Source organism: Lucilia sericata, unplaced genomic scaffold, assembly GCF_015586225.1.
Source record: "Lucilia sericata isolate MDLA Ls3-8-SP2 unplaced genomic scaffold, ASM1558622v1 Contig000266F_arrow, whole genome shotgun sequence".
NCBI lineage: Eukaryota > Metazoa > Arthropoda > Insecta > Diptera > Calliphoridae > Lucilia > Lucilia sericata.
The window spans coordinates 125047-145975 of record NW_023994291.1 but is presented as its reverse complement, the minus strand read 5'-3'; the positions used below and the strand labels follow the sequence as shown (position 1 = coordinate 145975).

General features: G+C 35.7%; 1 protein-coding gene across 1 annotated transcript in view; it reads right to left on the bottom strand.

Moving 5' to 3' along the window:
• The window catches only part of LOC119602981 (titin), a 102399-nt gene that overhangs the window by 60030 nt on the left and 21440 nt on the right, over positions 1 to 20929 (bottom strand). Inside the window, 5 exon segments of the mRNA XM_037954824.1 lie at positions 49 to 14502; positions 14565 to 14777; positions 17306 to 17397; positions 17461 to 17945; positions 18011 to 18302. Coding sequence (XP_037810752.1) covers positions 49 to 14502; positions 14565 to 14777; positions 17306 to 17397; positions 17461 to 17945; positions 18011 to 18302 — 15536 coding nt within the window.

The window sequence follows — 20929 nt, the reverse complement described above, 5'->3', positions numbered from 1 at the left end:
GTAAAATTTGATTCTGTGCCTTATCAATCTCAAAAATTTTAACTTTACCACTTTCTTTAACACTCATTTTTTCGATTAATTCTACTTCAGATTTCTTCAAATCAATTGCTTCTAACTTTTCGGGCTTAACTTCTGATTTGTCAGCTTTCACTTCGACCGGCTTTTTCAGCTCAACTTCAGTTATCTCAGCTTTTATACTGGCTTCTTTTACATCCTCATCATCAGCCTTTTTGTCTTTAGCCTCCAGTTGTTTCTTTTCTGCTTCAACAGTTTTCGTTTCGGCTGTCTGTTCATCTTTTTGTTTAGACTTTTTCGCTTTAGTTTTTAGTTTCTTTTCCTCTAACTTTTCGCTCTCAACCTCCGATTTTTCAGTTGTCTGCTTAACATCTTTAGATTTAAGTTCCTTGGCTTCTAAGTTTTCATCTACTATTTCTGTCTCCAATTTCTTCTCTTCCAGTTTTTCGGCCTTTACTTCCGTAATTTCAGTCTTTTTGGATTTAGCTTCCAGTTTGTCTTCTTCTATCTTTTCGGACTTTACTTCAGAGATTTCAGCCTTCTCCTTGGTAGTTTTTACTTCTTGTTCTTCAACCTTCTTAGTTTCATCTTCCAGTTTCTCATCTTCCACCTTATCGGCCTTTACATCAGAGATTTCTGCTGTTTCTTTAACAGTTTTTACATCATCAACCTTCTTGGTTTTAGAACCCCGTTTCTTTTCTTCTCTTTTTTCAGTCTTTACTTCAGAGATTTCGGCCTCCTCTTTAGTAGATTTTAGATCTTTTTCTTTAGGTTTCTTTGCTTTAGCTTCCAGTTCCTTTTCTTCTACCTTCTCGGCCTTCACTTCAGACACTTCAGCCTTCTCTTTAGTAGTTTTCAGTTCTTTTTCTTCAGCTTTCTTGGTTTCAGCTTCCACATTCTTTTCTTTCAGCTTTTCGGCCTTAACTTCAGAAATTTCAGCCTTCTCTTCGATAGGTTTTAGATCTTTTTCTTCAGCTTTCTTGGCTTCAGTTTCCACTTTCCTTTCTTCCACCTTTTCGACCTTTACTTCAGAGATTTCAGCCTTCTCTTTAGTAGATTTTAGATCTTTTTCTTTAGGTTTCTTTGCTTTAGCTTCCAGTTCCTTTTCTTCTATCTTCTCGACCTTTACTTCAGAGATTTCAGTCTTCTCTTTAGAAGTTTTTACATCTTTTTCTTCGGCTTTCTTGGTTTCAGCTTCCAATTTCTTTTCTTCTAGTTTTTCGGTCTTAGCTTCAGAAATTTCAGCATTCTCTTTGGTAGATTTTAGTTGTCCCTCCTTAGGTTTCTTCTCTTCAGCTTCCAGTTTCTTTTCTTCTACCTTTTCCACCTTCACTTCAGAGATTTCAGCCTTTTCTTTAGTAGGTTTAACATCTTTTTCTTCGGCTTTCTTTGTTTTAGCTTTCAATTTCTTTTCTTCTAGTTTTTCGACCTTACCTTCCGAAATTTCTGCCTTCTCTTTGGTAGTATTCACATCGTTTTCAGCCTTCTCTTTAATAGTTTTTACATCTATTTCTTCGGCTTTCTTTTCTTCAGCTTCCAGTTTCTTTTCTTCTGCCTTAACTTCAGAAATTTCAGCCTTCTCTTTGGTAGTTTTTAGATCTTTCTCTTCAGCTGTCTTGGCTTCAACCTCTAATTTCTTCTCTTCTAATTTGTCAGCCTTTACCTCAGAGATTTCAGCCTTATCTTTAGTAGATTTTAGATCTTCGGCTTTCTTTTCTTCAGCTTCCAGTTTCTTCTCTTCTGCCGTTTTGGCCCTAACTTCAGAAATTTCAGCCTTCTCTTTGGTAGTTTTTAGATCTTTCTCTTCAGCTTTCTTGGCTTCAACCTCTATTTTCTTTTCTTCTAATTTGTCAGCCTTTACTTCAGAGATTTCAGCCTTCTCTTTAGTAGATTTTAGATCTTTTTCTTTAGGTTTCTTTGCTTTAGCTTCCAGTTCCTTTTCTTCTACCTTCTCTGCCATCACTTCAGACACTTCAGCCTTCTCTTTAGTAGTTTTCAGTTCTTTTTCTTCAGCTTTCTTGGTTTCAGCTTCCAATATCTTTTCTTCCAGCTTTTCGGCCTTAACTTCAGAAATTTCAGCCTTCTCCTCGGCAGGTTTTAGATCTTTTTCTTCAGCTTTCTTGGCTTCAGTTTCCACTTTCTTTTCTTCCACCTTTTCGACCTTTACTTCAGAGATTTCAGCCTTCTCTTTAGTAGATTTTAGATCTTTTTCTTCGGCTTTCTTTTCTTCAGCTTCCAGTTTCTTTTCTTCTGCCGTTTTGGCCTTAACTTCTGAAATTTCAGCCTTCTCTTCGGTGGCTTTTAAATTTTTCTCTTCAGCTTTCTTAGCTTCAGCTTCCAGTTTCTTTTCTTCTAATTTTTCGGCCTTTACTTCAGAGATTTCAGCCTTTTCTTTAGTAGGTTTTAGTTCTTTTTCCTCAGGTTTTTTGGTTTCAGCTTCCAGTTTCTGTTCTTCTAATTGTTCAGCCTTTACTTCAGAGATTTCAGCCTTCTCTTTAGTAAGTTTAACATCTTTTTCGTCCGCTTTCTTGGTTTCAGCTTCCAATTTCTTTTCTTCTAGCTTTTCGGCCTTAACTTCAGAGATTTCAGCCTTCTCTTTGGTAGTTTTTAAATCCTTTCCATCAGCTTTCTTTGCTTCAGCTTCCTCTTTCTTTTCCGCTAGCTTTTCAGCCTTAACTTCAGAAATTTCAGCCTTCTCTTTGGTAGTTTTGAAATCTTTTTCCTCAGGTTTCTTGGTTTCAGTTTCCAGCTTCTTTTCTTCTAATTTTTCTTCAGCTTTCTTGGCTTCAGCTTCCAGTTTCTTTTCTTCTAGCTTCTCGGCCTTAACTTCAGAGATTTCAGCCTTCTCTTCGGTAGTTTTTAGATCTTTTTCTTCAGGTTTCTTGGTTTTAGCTTCCACTTCCTTTTCTTCTGCCTTTTCGGACTTCACTTCAGAGATTTCAGCCTTCTTTTTGGTAGTTTTTAGTTCTTTTTCCTCAGGTTTTTTGGATTCAGTTTCCAGTTTCTTTTCTTCTAATTTTTCAGCCTTTACTTCAGAGATTTCAGTCCTCTCTTTAGTAGGTTTAACATCTTTTTCGTCCGCTTTCTTGGTTTCAGCTTCCAATTTCTTTTGTTCTAGCTTTTCGGCCTTAACTTCTGAAATTTCAGCCTTCTCTTCGGTGGTTTTTAAATTTTTTTCTTCAGCTTTCTTAGCTTCAGCTTCCAGTTTCTTTTCTTCTAATTTTTCGGCCTTTACTTCAGAGATTTCAGCCTTCTCTTTAGTAGGTTTAACATCTTTTTCGTCCGCTTTCTTGGTTTCAGCTTCCAATTTCTTTTCTTCTAGCTTTTCGGCCTTAACTTCTGAAATTTCAGCCTTCTCTTCGGTGGTTTTTAAATTTTTCTCTTCAGCTTTCTTGGCTTCAGCTTCCAGTTTATTTTCTTCTAATTTTTCGGCCTTTACTTCAGAGATTTCAGCCTTTTCTTTAGTAGGTTTTAGTTCTTTTTCCTCAGGTTTTTTGGCTTTAGTTTCCAGTTCCTTTTCTTCTAATTTTTCGGCCTTTACTTCAGAGATTTCAGCCTTCTCCTTAGTAGGTTTTAGTTCTTTTTCCTCAGGTTTTTTGGCTTCAGCTTCCAGTTTCTTTTCTTCTAATTTTTCAGCCTTTACTTCAGAGATTTCAGCCTTCTCTTTAGTAGGTTTAACATCTTTTTCGTCCGCTTTCTTGGTTTCAGCTTCCAATTTCTTTTCTTCTAGCTTTTCGGCCTTAACTTCTGAAATTTCAGCCTTCTCTTCGGTGGTTTTTAAATTTTTCTCTTCAGCTTTCTTGGCTTCAGCTTCCAGTTTATTTTCTTCTAATTTTTCGGCCTTTACTTCAGAGATTTCAGCCTTTTCTTTAGTAGGTTTTAGTTCTTTTTCCTCAGGTTTTTTGGCTTTAGTTTCCAGTTCCTTTTCTTCTAATTTTTCGGCCTTTACTTCAGAGATTTCAGCCTTCTCCTTAGTAGGTTTTAGTTCTTTTTCCTCAGGTTTTTTGGCTTCAGCTTCCAGTTTCTTTTCTTCTAATTTTTCAGCCTTTACTTCAGAGATTTCAGCCTTCTCTTTAGTAGGTTTAACATCTTTTTCGTCCGCTTTCTTGGTTTCGGCTTCCAATTTCTTTTCTTCTAGCTTTTCGGCCTTAACTTCTGAAATTTCAGCCTTCTCTTCGGTGGTTTTTAAATTTTTCTCTTCAGCTTTCTTAGCTTCAGCTTCCAGTTTCTTTTCTTCTAATTTTTCGGCTTTTACTTCAGAGATTTCAGCCTTTTCTTTAGTAGGTTTTAGTTCTTTTTCCTCAGGTTTTTTGGCTTCAGCTTCCAGTTTCTTTTCTTCTAATTTTTCAGCCTTTACTTCAGAGATTTCAGCCTTCTCTTTAGTAGGTTTAACATCTTTTTCGTCCGCTTTCTTGGTTTCGGCTTCCAATTTCTTTTCTTCTAGCTTTTCGGCCTTAACTTCTGAAATTTCAGCCTTCTCTTCGGTGGTTTTTAAATTTTTCTCTTCAGCTTTCTTGGCTTCAGCTTCCAGTTTCTTTTCTTCTAATTTTTCGGCCTTTACTTCAGAGATTTCAGCCTTTTCTTTAGTAGGTTTTAGTTCTTTTTCCTCAGGTTTTTTGGCTTTAGTTTCCAGTTCCTTTTCTTCTAATTTTTCGGCCTTTACTTCAGAGATTTCAGCCTTCTCCTTAGTAGGTTTTAGTTCTTTTTCCTCAGGTTTTTTGGCTTCAGCTTCCAGTTTCTTTTCTTCTAATTTTTCATCCTTTACTTCAGAGATTTCAGCCTTCTCTTTAGTAGGTTTAACATCTTTTTCGTCCGCTTTCTTGGTTTCAGCTTCCAATTTCTTTTCTTCTAGCTTGTCGGCCTTAACTTCTGAAATTTCAGCCTTCTCTTCGGTGGTTTTTAAATTTTTCTCTTCAGCTTTCTTGGCTTCAGCTTCCAGTTTCTTTTCTTCTAATTTTTCGGCCTTTACTTCAGAGATTTCAGCCTTTTCTTTAGTAGGTTTTAGTTCTTTTTCCTCAGGTTTTTTGGCTTCAGCTTCCAGTTTCTTTTCTTCTAATTTTTCAGCCTTTACTTCAGAGATTTCAGCCTTCTCTTTAGTAGGTTTAACATCTTTTTCGTCCGCTTTCTTGGTTTCAGCTTCCAATTTCTTTTCTTCTAGCTTTTCGGCCTTAACTTCAGAAATTTCAGCCTTCTCTTTGGTAGTTTTCAAATCTTTTTCCTCAGGTTTCTTATTTTCAGTTTCCAGCTTCTTTTCTTCTATTTGTTCAGCCTTTACTTCAGTGATTTCAGCCGTCTCTTTAGTTGCTTTTACATCTTTTTCTTCAGCTTTCTTGGCTTCTGCTTCCAGTTTCTTTTCTTCTAATTTTTCAGCCTTTACTTCAGAGCTTTCAGCCTTCTCTTTAGTAGGTTTAACATCTTTTTCGTTCGCTTTCTTGGTTTCAGCTTCCAATTTCTTTTCTTCTAGCTTTTCGGCCTTAACTTCTGAAATTTCAGCCTTCTCTTCGGTAGTTTTTAAATCTTTCTCTTCAGCTTTCTTGGCTTTAGCTTCCAGTTCCTTTTCTTCTATTTTTTCGGCCTTTACTTCAGAGATTTCAGCCTTCTCTTTAGTAAGTTTTAGATCTTTTTCCTCAGGTTTCTTAGATTCAACTTCCACTTTAATTTCTTCTACCTTTTCGGCCTTCACTTCAGATACATCTGCCTTCTCTTTGGTAGTTTTGAGTTCTTTTTCTTCAGCTTTCTTGGCTTCAACCTCTATTTTCTTTTCTTCTAACTTTTCGGCCTTTACTTCAGATACTTCTGCCTTTTCTTTAGTAGTTTTAAGATCTTTTTCTTCAGCTTTCTTAGCTTCAGCTTCCAGTTGCATTTCTTCTATCTTTTCGGCCTTCACTTCAGATACTTCTGCCTTCTCTTTGGTAGTTTTTACTTCTTTTTCTTCAGCTTTCTTGGTTTTAGCTTCCACTTTCTTTTCTTCTAATTTTTCAGCCTTTACTTCAGATACTTCTGCCTTCTCTTTGGTAGTTTTTAGATCTTTCTCTTCAGCTTTTTTGGTTTCAGCTTCCAATTTCTTGTCTTCTAACTTTTCAGCCTTAACTTCAGAAATTTCAGCCTTCTCTTTAGTAGTTTTTACATCTTTCTCTTCAGCTTTCTTGGTTTCAACTTCCAGTTCCTTTTCTTCTAACTTTTCAGCCTTTACTTCAGATACTTCTGCCTTCTCTTTGGTAGATTTTAGTTCTTTTTCTTCAGCTTTCTTGGCTTTAGTCTCGAGTTCTGTTTCTTCTAATTTTTCGACCTTTACTTCAGATATTTCTGCCTTCTCTTTAGTAGTTTTTAGATCTTTTTCTTCAGTTTGCTTTGCTTCTACTTTTTGCTCTTCTATCTCTTCGACTGATATTTCCATTTCTTGTGATTTAGATTTTTCACACACTTTTTCCACAACGGTCTTTATTAATTTGCACATATCAAGCATATTTTCGTAAGCCTGAAGTGTTTTGATATTTGCCGTAGAGCTTTCTATGTTATCGTACTCCTTTAATGCTAAGCTTTTTACCTTTTCCACATCTCTATTCAAAGGTGAAGTGGCAATTTCTAACATATCATCAAATAAAACAAAAATGTCCATAAGATTTTTCTGAAGTTCAATTGAGTTAATGGACGATTTTTCGAAATCCTTTGAAGTTTTAAGACGATCGGCAATGTTTTGTATATTTGACAGTTTTGTAGTTAGCCCAGTTAATTTTCCCTGCCAAGATTCCATTGTAACTGCATCGATTTGTTTACATACTGAGGTAAAGTTATCGGTAATATTTTTTAAATATTCGCCGTTAATCGATTCTATTAAATCAGAGTTGTTGCCCAATATAGAATCGATAACGTTTTCAAGTTCTTCATTTAATCCGCCATCGTAAGTATGTACAATATGTTCTCTTAGCTTGAATATACATTTTCTTTTCTGTTCGTTATTTGATGAATCTAAAGTCTCTTGCAAATCTTTTTTAATATCTTGTAGATCACTGTTATCGCCTATAACTTCTAAAGCATTGGCAACGGTTTCCTCTATGGGTTTATGCTGCATTAAAGACTCGTTTTGAATGGTTTCTAGGAGTTGCTCAAACATTTCTTTCATATTTTCCAAGTCCAGTAATATTTCCAGGGCATCCTTTATTTCTGCCTTATCTAGCTTATCCACCAATTGATCGAGTTTAGAGGTGTTTAAAACATTCGGTTTTATTGCACTAATTTCCTCAGTCACTTCCTTTAATTGGCTTAAAGCTGATTTTAGAGCTATGAAAGAGGTTGATGATGGTTCCAGATTTCCTAGATTGTTCTGATAGATGTTATTGATTTCCAATGCGATTTGATTAAGGCTTTCGGATGTCTTTTGTATAATTTTGGATTTTTTGGGTTGGTTTTCAATTTTTTCAAGGATTTGGCTAACATTAGGCTTGACGGCTTCTACTACCTCATAAAGTATAGATTTGCGTAGTTTTTCATTATCATTTATAATGTTTAGCATAATATGCTTAAGATTTTGTAAGACGTTATGGGCAATTTCATCGGTAGACTCGGAGCTCGCAGCATATGTAATAAGTTGTTTGGTTTTGAATAACGGCAGGAATAAACGATCTTCAAGAGTAGTAGGAGTCTCAACCTCAATAGCTAATTGTAGTTCTTTTAAGTTGTCCATTACAGACATGACAAATTCCGAGGTACTTTGTTTAACTTGTTTGGGTTTTATTGTTTCAAGATATTGATTATTAGTGTTGATAAGCTGTAAAACATCCTTCATTAATGGCGTAAATTGGGGTTCTGGTTTGGCTTCTTCGGCTAATGGGGAAGTTGAGTCAACTTCCTTTTGTTCAGATTTCTTTTGAGCTTTTTCTTTTGTTTCTGGTTTAGCTTTAGCTTGTTCAGTTTCTTCGACTAATGTTGAAACTGTGTCAACATCCTTCTGTTCAGCCGTCTTAGGTGTTTCTTCTTCTGGTTTAGCTTTAGCTGGTTCAGTTTCTTCCACTAAGGTTGTGTCAAGATCTTTCTTTTGTGTTTTTGCTTCTGGTTCTGGTTTAGCTTTAGCTTGTTCAGATGCAGTTGTGTCAACATCCTTCTGTTCAGCTTTCTTTTGAGCTTTTTCTTCTGCTTTAACAGCTGTTTCAACATCCTTCTTTTTAGCTTTCTTAGCTACTTCTTCTGTTATAGCTGAATCTGTTTCAACATCCTTTTGTTCTTCCTTCTTTTGAGTTTCTGGTTTAGCTTTAGTCTGTTCAGATGCTTCGACAACATCTTTCTTTTGAGTTTCTTGTTCTGATTCTGGTTTAACTTTAGCTTGTTCGACATCCTTTTGTTTATCTTTCTTATAAGATTCTTCTTCCAATTGAACGGGTTTATCTTCTTCTTCTTGGACATCTTTGGTTTCGTCCTTTTGTTCAAGTGGTTTGGTTTCTTTCTCTTTCTCCTTTTTCTTTTGATCAGTTTTCTTTGCTTCTGAAACATCTTTATGTTCAGCTTTAGTTTGTTCAAACTGTTCTTCAGAAACAGCAAGTTGTTTTTCTGCCTGGGAGGCAGTAGTTTCAACTTCTCTTGATTCCATTTCTTTAACTCTTGCCATATTAGCTTTGAGATTATTTAAAAGCTCTCTTAGAATGCCAATAGTTTCTTCTTGTTCCACTTCATAAACTGTCTTCGATTGCAGTTTATTCTCCACCTTATTAAGCAGATTTTTCAAACTTTCCACAGTATCCTTATTTTCTTGCATAAAAACATGAACTAAGGAATTATTCTGTAACAATCCTTCGTGTATTTCCATTAGGAATAATTGAGCAGAATTAACATCTTCCAATAGCAATTGCATCTGCTCTTCACTGGCACGTTTTTGGCTCGAGGCAAGTATATCTTTGATTTCTCTTAACTCAGGAGTAAGATAATCAATTTCTTGCAATAGTTCTATAATTCTTAAATTACCCTCGTTATTTTCGATAAAATCATAAATTGAAACCAAAGTATTTTGGGTTTTCAATAGATTTGGCAGTATATCTTGGTTCGATTTTTCGCTAACATCGTTTAGGGCTCTAAATGCAGTCATAAGTTGGGTTTGTAGCTGAATCATTACACTGGATGATGTCTCTACATCGACCTTATTTAATTTGCTAATAATATCAACGGTTTCCATGAGATTTCTAAACGGTTGTATGAGAGTATCAAAATTAGCTTGTTGTTCTGTTGTTTCCAAGCAGGCCACTATGAATTCGGAGAAACCTAAAACTATTTTCTCTTTCATTTCCAAAGCCAATTGTATTTCCAGAGATGGCATGGCTTGTAGCAAATCCTCAAATGTTTTCTCTATATCTTCTAGACCCGTTTCCAAATCGGTGGCTTCATAGGTGTGTACCAAACATTCTTTTAGCTTAAACATTGTTTTGGCCACTTTGGTTTCCTTGGCGATTAAATCTTCGGTTTCTTCATTAGATTTCAAGAGATTACTTTCCATATTTAGCAGATCGTTTTTCAGTTCTTGCATGATATCCTCTAAACTAGTTACCTCAAAATCTTGTATCTGTTTGGTGGTATGTAAACATTCTTCAATTTGCTTAATGCCTCCTTTTACACAATCTTTTAAATCAAATGTTTTAACTTCTTGTACATGGGGTTTAGCTGGTTCCATACGTTCGTGTGCTGACACTGTTGCGGACTCGGCATAGGATTTAATATGGGAAATATTAAGCGAAGATAAATCTTCAATATTTTCAAATATTTGTGCATCAAAGTTTTCACAGTACTTTAGTAAATTGAAAAGTACTAAGGATTTTTCTTTAAGGGCTACAAATTCAGGACATTCCTCTAAAGCGCTAAAAGCTTGTTCTTGTTTTACATTAACAATGGCTTCTTTGAGACTTAACAATGGTTTGGCCCAGGTTTTTAATACTTCTAAGCTCGTTTGCTCGCTAAGATTGGACATTTGGGAGAGCATTACATTTTCCTCGGTGCAAATGGCTGCCTTTTCCAATTCTCTTAAAGGCTGTACAAATTCCTTTAGATGGGAAAATGTTTGTGTATCGGCCAATGATTCTAAAGTTTCCATAGCCTGATGTTCGTGTACAGCTAACACCTGAGATCTTAAACTTTCCAAAACTTTGGCTGAGGACATGCTTACAGCCGATAAAGTATTCATTGTTTCCACTTGTTCCAATTCTTGGGTATAGAATACTTTTACACCCTCTACCAATTCCTTTAAAGGTTGGGCCATAGTTTTAAGCTCCGAAATTTCATCACCACTCAAGTCTTTCACATCAAAGTTGTCTATATACTCTTGTATTTGTAGAGCACAATTTTCCAAACTGCAAACAGCCTCAGCCATTGTGCGCAGATCTGTACACTCGGACGAAGTTTGTACAATATCCAAAACATGCGGCTGTAGGGTTTGTTCTAAGCACTGTTTAAAGTCGGTCATCTTATTGACGGTAGCCTTCATTTGTTCCACAGCCTCGATTCTCAAGGAGCCCATGTCGTAGTCGTTGCAATGAGCCAACACCGAGGCTATACTATTCTTCAACTGACCCAGTAATTCATCCACCTGCTGCTTTTTCTCTTCGAATGATTTCAAAGGACCTGCGGAAACTTCTTCTTTAGTATCCTTTGGCAACGAAGCCCTGTCGCTATCAAGAGGTAAAGATTCGGCAGCAGATTTTAAGGCTGATACCTCTTCTAAAGTAGACAAATCTTCTACAGCTGTTTCCGTAGCAAGTTTGGGTAATATGTTCTCTAATGCAACTAATATTTTGTTAAATGGAGTAACAACTGGTGTTGCCGTAACATCATAATCCTCTAGTTGATCAATGGCAGATTTCAGCTCCTCAAAAGCAGAACGACAATTGGTGTAGAATATTTTAGAAAATTCAGTTTTACTTTTAACAGTTTTCAACTTCTCTAGTGATTGATTTAAACTTTCACAGTTTTTGGCAGTATTTCTTAGTATATTTAAAGAAGACTGCAGGGAATGTTGAGCCTTTTCTTTATTCGTCAGGATATCTATAACCTGCTCAAAAGGCTTTGCTAATTCTGTAAACTGTAACTTGAGTTCTTTGTCTAAAAATGTGCTCTGTTGCAAATATTTGATATTGTTATTTAGCTTTTCGATTTCCTTAAGACTTTCCTCCAATTCAATTCTCATTTCCATTTCTTGTCTCATTGATAAAAATAGATTATTATCCTTGATGGCCTGCTCTTCATCCAAAGCAATTTCCTTTTGCATATTCTTGAATTCATTCTCTTCGATATCGATTTCTATATGTTTAATAAGATTACGCATTTTATCTAATGTTTCGACAATATCAAAGTTTTGTTTGGTCGTCGAAAGTTGCAAAACTTCTTGGCTCATTTTAACTTTATCATTCAAACTATGCAAGGGATCTACCAGATCTGTTAAAGAACCTGAAATGGATTTCTGTTCAATTTGTCTTATGCAATAGTTAAGTTCATCGATGGGTTTCTTTATATTCTCCAGAACTGTTAAATGATATTTATCTATATCTTTATCGATAACTTGACCGATAAGAGAGGAAATTTCTTCTCTAAGTTTTGACAGACTCATGGATACATTCTGCGGCAAACGAGAAGTTATATTATCTATATTCGATTCCAAATGTAGAACAGCTTGTGCCAAAGACTGTAAAAGTTTCTTTAAATCATCTGTATCCATTAGCTGCTGGTCATCGGTTAGTTGACCCGACAAAATATCTTGACTTAATTGAGCCAAACCATTTTGTATTTCCTGTAATGGCGGTACCATAGATTCTACAGTACTAACCGTTAGTTTACCAGCTTCTATATTATGCGAAGGTTGCTGCTGAATAATTTCTAGACCTTTATTCAATTCGAATAAAGGTGGTGATACTATATCCAAGATAGCCATATTAACTTTTTGTTCTATACTATCAGAGCCCGACAGCGAACTAACTTTTCCTTCGATTTCAGCCACAACAGCCTGTAATTCGTTAATAGGCTCCACTAAGTTGTGCATTATTTTTTCATGAACCTTTTTGTAAATATCTTCATCACTATCCTCAAGTGTTAATTCATTTTCAACCTTTTCCAAAGCCGCCTGAATTCTTAAAACCGGTTCACAGATGTTCGTTACCGACTCTGAGTATTTGGGTAAATTGGCCTCCGCTACTTTGGCGAAAGGCAATGGTTCGGGTATATCTTGTAATTTGGCTACGGTTTCGGTAAAATGCTTAGTGGCTTCGATTTCTTGAGCCTCCTGTAATAAAGCCTGAGACTTTATAGTGTCTTTGGTAATTTCGAGACCCTGTTTAATATCATCTACAGTAAGTTGTAAATGAGATTTTAAATTTTCGTTTTCGAACAAGTTTGACACCATTTTAACTTCTTCCAAAGCCTTAATCAAATGATCCGCTATACTATCGATAATACAAACACTTGTTCTTTGTATCAATGTGGTGCCGGTCTCATCAATTTCCACACATTTTTCTATAACTTGTAAGGCCACATGAAGATTACGTATATCATCGTTCATCATCTCAAAAAGAGCATCTAAAGGCGTTTCTCCCGAGTATACTTTAAGTTTACTTTGTATTTGACTTATGGGATCAATGATATTTTTTATAATAGCTATACTTTGATCAGCCGATGAAGGAGTCATTAGCATAACTGATTGTTGTATAACTTCGGATTCTACGGCATTTAAATGGCCGTCTAAAACTTTTAAAAGTTTTGCCAGAGGCAATAAAGATTTGAGATTTCTTTCTATATCAGCCTCATTGCTGACAACTTTCAGAGGCTTGTCGCTTGTTACTTTCAGACCATCACCCACTGCGCCTGAGATATCTTGAAGTTGAGCCTCGTTTTCGGTAGTTTTTGAAGATTCACTATCAGTTTGTTTTTTGCCCTTTTTGCGCGCGGGAGCCTGTACGGATTCACTTAATGATTTGGAGTTATCCAATGACTCCATTTTCGACATTTGAGCACTGGCAAATGTTTGCAACTCTGAAGTATTTTCATCCACACTGCCATCGGAAGCTTTTGAAAAACTAAAGAATTCATCGGTTTCAGTGGGTTTAGATTTTTTGCGTTTTCTTATGGGCGCCGTCAAAGACAATTCTTCTTCCATTTTCTCAAAGGAAGTGCGGGCAAAGTCTTCAGTTTGTCGATCCAACTCCTCTTCATCCTTTAGTGAAGAACCATGAATAGTTATCTCATTAATAGAGATATCATCCATGCCCGCCTCGGTACGCAAATCTTCTTCGTGGGAGAAATATTCTGGAGAAATATCTATAACCACTGCTTCCATAAGTAATTTACCAGATTGCGAGGTTTCTTTGACAAACCGCAATGGCGGCAATTCAACGACATTGTGTTCGGTAACATGTTCGGAAATTTGATCAGCATACATTTCCACAATCTTCAAAGCTTCTTCCTCTGTTAGATCTGGAGTCTCATACAAAGATACCGACACTTCTTTGCCATCAAATGAAAATGATACATCTCCTTTCTCGGTAATAGTAATATCACCCTGAGGCGTTTCATATAATTGAGAAGTGTGTTCTTCCTGGATGGTGGATAAAGAAAAGTTACGCTGCAATTCATGTTGTTGTTTAGTTTCCTGTTTCGAATAATCATCCTCGAAACCCAGTAAAGCTGCTGAACTAGCTACCACACCCATGCAATTACGAGCCTCACAGGTATAGGTGCCCAAACAACAGGTGCCATCCTGTCCAGATATTATTTTATGGATATCTCCCGGTTTCAATTCAACACCATCTTTATACCATTTCAAAACAGGTTGGGGAACCCCAATGACTTTACATTCCAAATTAACAGCACCCTCCTCGGTGAGTACAGCTCTTAAACATTCCAGGAAACGAGGTTTCTTATAGTGTCGGGGAATTTGTAATTTCAAAAAGCAGGAAGTAACAGTCGTACCAAAATCATTAACAGCAACACATTTCCATTCTGCCTGGTCAATAAACTCCAGGTTTCTAATGTCCAAATGCCAATTATTTTCTTCACCGCGATAATGATTATAACGGTCATTAGACTCTATAGGCAATTCATCACGGAACCATGATAGTAAAGGATCTGGAGTAGCCTCTACCTTAACTGTAAACTGATAGGGTTCATTGATCTTAGTTTCTTCCGATTTAAGACCCATTAAAAATTTGGGAGGTTGAGATGTAGAAGTGGCAAATGTCAGACGTTCTTCGTCATTTAACTGATTCTGTATATCCTCTACGGTCAAGACAGCAATGCTGCTCGTTTCGCCCATACAATTTTTGGCTATACAGCAATATGTACCCAATGAATTAGTGCCCGTTAGTTGATATACATCACCTGGTTTTAGTTCTTGACCATCCTTAAACCATTTCAATTGGGGAGTAGGAAAGCCCACAACTTTACATTCGAATGAAACTAAACCTTCTTCTGTCAAAACAGCTCTCAAACTTTCCATAAAACGAGGTTTGCGATAATTTTTCGGAACTGAAAAAGAAAAATAAAGTTATTAAGTGTACATCTTATTGCCCCTAATATCAGTTACTCACTTTCCATATCAACTACACAAGAAGAAATGCCCACACAACTCTCTTCATTGGTAACCACACACTTCCATTCACCCTCATCGCAAGCCTCGGAGGGTTTAATTTCGATCATATACACACCCAAACCATCCTCTATGTATTTGTATCTATCACCAGATTCAACACGTCCATTTTTATTATACCATACAACACTCTGGGGCCACGGTGGTACAGCCACTGAAAAGTAAAATGGAAAATATATGAAAGATCGCAACTATTGAATATCACCACTCGAACAGGCATGAAAAATTTTAATCTAGACTATTGTCTAGACTATTGTCTAGACTATAGACTAGACTATTGTCTAGACTATAGACTAGACTATAGACTAGACTAGACTAGACTATAGACTAGACTATAGACTAGACTATAGACTAGACTATAGACTAGACTATAGACTAGACTATAGACTAGACTATAGACTAGACTATAGACTAGACTATAGACTAGACTATAGACTAGACTATAGACTAGACTATAGACTAGACTATAGACTAGACTATAGACTAGACTATAGACTAGACTATAGACTAGACTATAGACTAGACTATAGACTAGACTATAGACTAGACTATAGACTAGACTATAGACTATAGACTAGACTATAGACTAGACTATAGACTAGACTATAGACTAGACTATAGACTAGACTATAGACTAGACTATAGACTAGACTATAGACTAGACTATAGACTAGACTATAGACTAGACTATAGACTAGACTATAGACTAGACTATAGACTAGACTATAGACTAGACTATAGACTAGACTATAGACTAGACTATAGACTAGACTATAGACTAGACTATAGACTAGACTATAGACTAGACTATAGACTAGACTATAGACTAGACTATAGACTAGACTATAGACTAGACTATAGACTAGACTATAGACTAGACTATAGACTAGACTATAGACTAGACTATAGACTAGACTATAGACTAGACTATAGACTAGACTATAGACTAGACTATAGACTAGACTATAGACTAGACTATAGACTAGACTATAGACTAGACTATAGACTAGACTATAGACTAGACTATAGACTAGACTATAGACTAGACTATAGACTAGACTATAGACTAGACTATAGACTAGACTATAGACTAGACTATAGACTAGACTATAGACTAGACTATAGACTAGACTATAGACTAGACTATAGACTAGACTATAGACTAGACTATAGACTAGACTATAGACTAGACTATAGACTAGACTATAGACTAGACTATAGACTAGACTATAGACTAGACTATAGACTAGACTATAGACTAGACTATAGACTAGACTATAGACTAGACTATAGACTAGACTATAGACTAGACTATAGACTAGACTATAGACTAGACTATAGACTAGACTATAGACTAGACTATAGACTAGACTATAGACTAGACTATAGACTAGACTATAGACTAGACTATAGACTAGACTATAGACTAGACTATAGACTAGACTATAGACTAGACTATAGACTAGACTATAGACTAGACTATAGACTAGACTATAGACTAGACTATAGACTAGACTATAGACTAGACTATAGACTAGACTATAGACTAGACTATAGACTAGACTATAGACTAGACTATAGACTAGACTATAGACTAGACTATAGACTAGACTAGACTATAGACTAGACTAGACTATAGACTATAGACTAGACTAGACTATAGACTAGACTAGACTATAGACTAGACTAGACTAGACTATAGACTAGACTAGACTATAGACTAGACTATAGACTAGACTATAGACTAGACTATAGACTAGACTAGACTATAGACTAGACTATAGACTAGACTATAGACTAGACTAGACTATAGACTAGACTATAGACTAGACTAGACTATAGACTAGACTATAGACTAGACTAGACTATAGACTAGACTAGACTATAGACTAGACTAGACTATAGACTAGACTATAGACTAGACTATAGACTAGACTAGACTAGACTAGACTAGATAGACTAGACTAGACTAGACTAGACTAGACTAGACTAGACTAGACTATAGACTAGACTAGACTATAGACTAGACTATAGACTAGACTATAGACTAGACTATAGACTAGACTATAGACTAGACTATAGACTAGACTATAGACTAGACTATAGACTATAGACTAGACTATAGACTAGACTATAGACTAGACTATAGACTAGACTATAGACTAGACTATAGACTAGACTATAGATTAGACTATAGACTAGACTATAGATTAGACTATAGACTAGACATGTCTATTGACTACTTATCAAATGTTTAAAAGTTAGAAGAAGCGCCGAAAATGTATGAGAGCTGGCGCGCTATTTTCCAATATCAAGAAGTACTGAATTTCCCATGCCTGCCCTCGATATACGTATTTCTTTATTCTCTCAATTTCAAATAATTTATTTTGTTTTGTTCTTAATATTCGTCATCTCTTCTCATTTTTTATTTTTTCGTCTAAGTGAGAAATTAAACACAAATGCTACAGTTGACCTGCCTCACTGTATATGTTCGGTATGCAAAACATTTAAATCAGTTCAAGTTTATATATCTTGAGCAAATTTTCTATACAAAATGCCGGCATTTCTTTTTCAGCCATGCAGACGCGTGATTTTTTTCTTTTTTTTTTTTTGGTAAAAAGTTGGCCAAATGCCAACTAACAATATAAACACCAATACAATGACAAAAATACACTCACTCACCTTGGCATCCGAGAATAATTGTATCACCAATGCGAACACTCGCATTTTTTAGTTCGTTAGTAAATATTGGTGGGGGAGCGGTGTTAGTCACGCTAAAAAGAGAATAAATGAATATGAGAAGAGTTAAGAGTTAATAAAAATTTAGCCCTCCTTACCTATCGGCGGGTTTTAATGAACCCTCTCTACTGCCACGGCCCACAACGTGCAGTTTGGAGCTTGAATATGCCTTACCCACACAATTAACTGCTTCACATGTATAGGTACCCAATGAAGTGGGATCATCAGCATTGGCGGTAAGAGCAAACACATCACCGGCCTTAATCTCTTTAGAATCCTTAAACCAACGCAATTGTGGAGTGGGTACACCCACCACTTTACATTCCAACGATACTGTGCCCTGTTGCGTTAAAATCGCTCTTAGTTCTTCTATAAACTCGGGAGCTTTATAGGCTTTCGGCACGAGGACAGTTAAATTGGAAATGCAAGAATTACGGCCACTAAAATTCTCTGCCATAACCATCCACTGGCCACCATCCTCCACTACCACAGGATTTATTTCCAGATAATGGAAGTTACCCTCATGAACCTCTTTAATACGATCATTTTCACACACGCGTCGATCGTTTCGGAACCAGGTAAGCTAAACCAACAAATGACATTATAGTTAAAAAGTTATTGTCTTACAATTTCATCTCTTTAAGTTACCTTCACATCTGAGGAACTGCGTATTTCGGTTATAAGTCTAGAACTTGAACCAACTCTTACTTGCAAGTCCAGCAAACGCCGTAGAAATATTGGTGGATCATCGCCCGTTGATCGATCCTCAACTATTAGCTGTACATCTTTTCGTATGACATCGTTGCTTTTTGTTTTAGCAAAAAGCGTATAATGACCAGCATCTTCTCGTTGCACATGTTCAACTGCCAATTGAACTGCAGTACTGGTCTTTGTTATGCGAAAACGATCGGAATTATAAATGGGAATTTCACCGCGACTCCTGTTAGACGAATAATAATAAAAGAAAAGTGTTAATGTCGAATTTATTTCTTGTTCCAGGCTTAAGGTTAAGATATTTGAAGAGAGAAGAACATATGTAGACTATAGACTAGACTATAGACTAGACTATAGACTAGACTATAGACTAGACTATAGACTAGACTATAGACTAGACTATAGACTAGACTATAGACTAGACTATAGACTAGACTATAGACTAGACTATAGACTAGACTATAGACTAGACTATAGACTAGACTATAGACTAGACTATAGACTAGACTATAGACTAGACTATAGACTAGACTATAGACTAGACTATAGACTAGACTATAGACTAGACTATAGACTAGACTATAGACTAGACTATAGACTAGACTATAGACTAGACTATAGACTAGACTATAGACTAGACTATAGACTAGACTATAGACTAGACTATAGACTAGACTATAGACTAGACTATAGACTAGACTATAGACTAGACTATAGACTAGACTATAGACTAGACTATAGACTAGACTATAGACTAGACTATAGACTAGACTATAGACTAGACTATAGACTAGACTATAGACTAGACTATAGACTAGACTATAGACTAGACTATAGACTAGACTATAGACTAGACTATAGACTAGACTATAGACTAGACTATAGACTAGACTATAGACTAGACTATAGACTAGACTATAGACTAGACTATAGACTAGACTACAGACTAGACTACAGACTAGACTATAGACTAGACTATAGACTAGACTATAGACTAGACTATAGACTAGACTATAGACTAGACTATAGACTAGACTATAGACTAGACTATAGACTAGACTATAGACTAGACTATAGACTAGACTATAGCCTAGACTATAGACTAGACTATAGACTAGACTATAGACTAGACTATAGACTAGACTATAGACTAGACTATAGACTAGACTATAGACTAGACTAATAGACTAGACTATAGACTAGACTATAGACTAGACTATAGTACTAGACTATAGCCTAGACTATAGACTAGACTATAGACTAGACTATAGACTAGACTATAGACTAGACTATAGACTAGACTATAGACTAGACTATAGACTAGACTATAGACTAGACTATAGACTAGACTATTAAGACTAGACTATAGACTAGACTATAGACTAGACTATAGACTAGACTATAGACTAGACTATAGACTCGACCTATGACTAGACTATAGACTAGACTATAGACTAGACTATAGACTAGACTATAGACTAGGACTACTAGACTATAAGACTATAGACTAGACTATCGACTAGACTATAGATAGATATAGACTAGACTATAGACTCAGACTATAGACTAGACTATAGGACTAGACTATAGACTAGACTAGACTAGACTATAGACTAGATATAGACTAGACTATAGACTAGACTATAGACTAGACTATAGACTAGACTATAGACTAGACTATAGACTAGACTATAAGACTGAGACTATAGACTAGACTATAGACTAGACTATAGACTAGACTATAGACTAGACTATAGACTAGACTATAGACTAGACTATAGACTAGACTATAGACTAGACTATAGACTAGACTATAGACTAGACTATAGACTAGACTATAGACTAGACTATAGACTAGACTATAGACTAGACTATAGACTAGACTATAGACTAGACTATAGACTAGACTATAGACTAGACTATAGACTAGACTATAGACTAGACTATAGACTAGACTATAGACTAGACTATAGACTAGACTATAGACTAGACTATAGACTAGACTATAGACTAGACTATAGACTAGACTATAGACTAGACTATAGACTAGACTATAGACTAGACTATAGACTAGACTATAGACTAGACTATAGACTAGACTATAGACTAGACTATAGACTAGACTATAGACTAGACTATAGACTAGATATAGACTAGACTATAGACTAGACTATAGACTAGACTATAAACTAGACTATAGACTAGACTATAGACTAGACTATAGACTAGACTATAGACTAGACTATAGACTAGACTATAGACTAGACTATAGACTAGACTATAGAGTAGACTATAGACTAGACTAGACATAGACTAGACTATAGACTAGACTATAGACTAGACTATAGACTAGACTATAGACTAGACTATAGACTAGACTATAGACTAGACTAGACTATAGACTAGACTATAGACTAGACTATAGACTAGACTATAGACTAGACTATAGACTAGACTATAGACTAGACTATAGACTAGACTATAGACTAGACTATAGACTAGACTATAGACTAGACTATAGACTAGACTAGACTATAGACTTAAAAAACTCTCAGAAAAAAACTCTTATTATAAAAACACTACATTGACAACATTTCGTTTTATAATTTGAACGTATAAGTAATATATATTTATTTTCAAACAATAACATTACTCATACGTCAAGACATTCATTAGCAAATGTCTTCAGCAATAACAACAACAACAACAACAGAACTGATGTTAAAATTAAGTTTATTAATAAAAATTATATATTCGAAAATATAAAATCTGTCTATTTATATACACTAGAGTTCGCCCAGCGGTCGAAATTCGACCAGAACCAATGCTGGAAAAATTCAATAATTAGCTAAA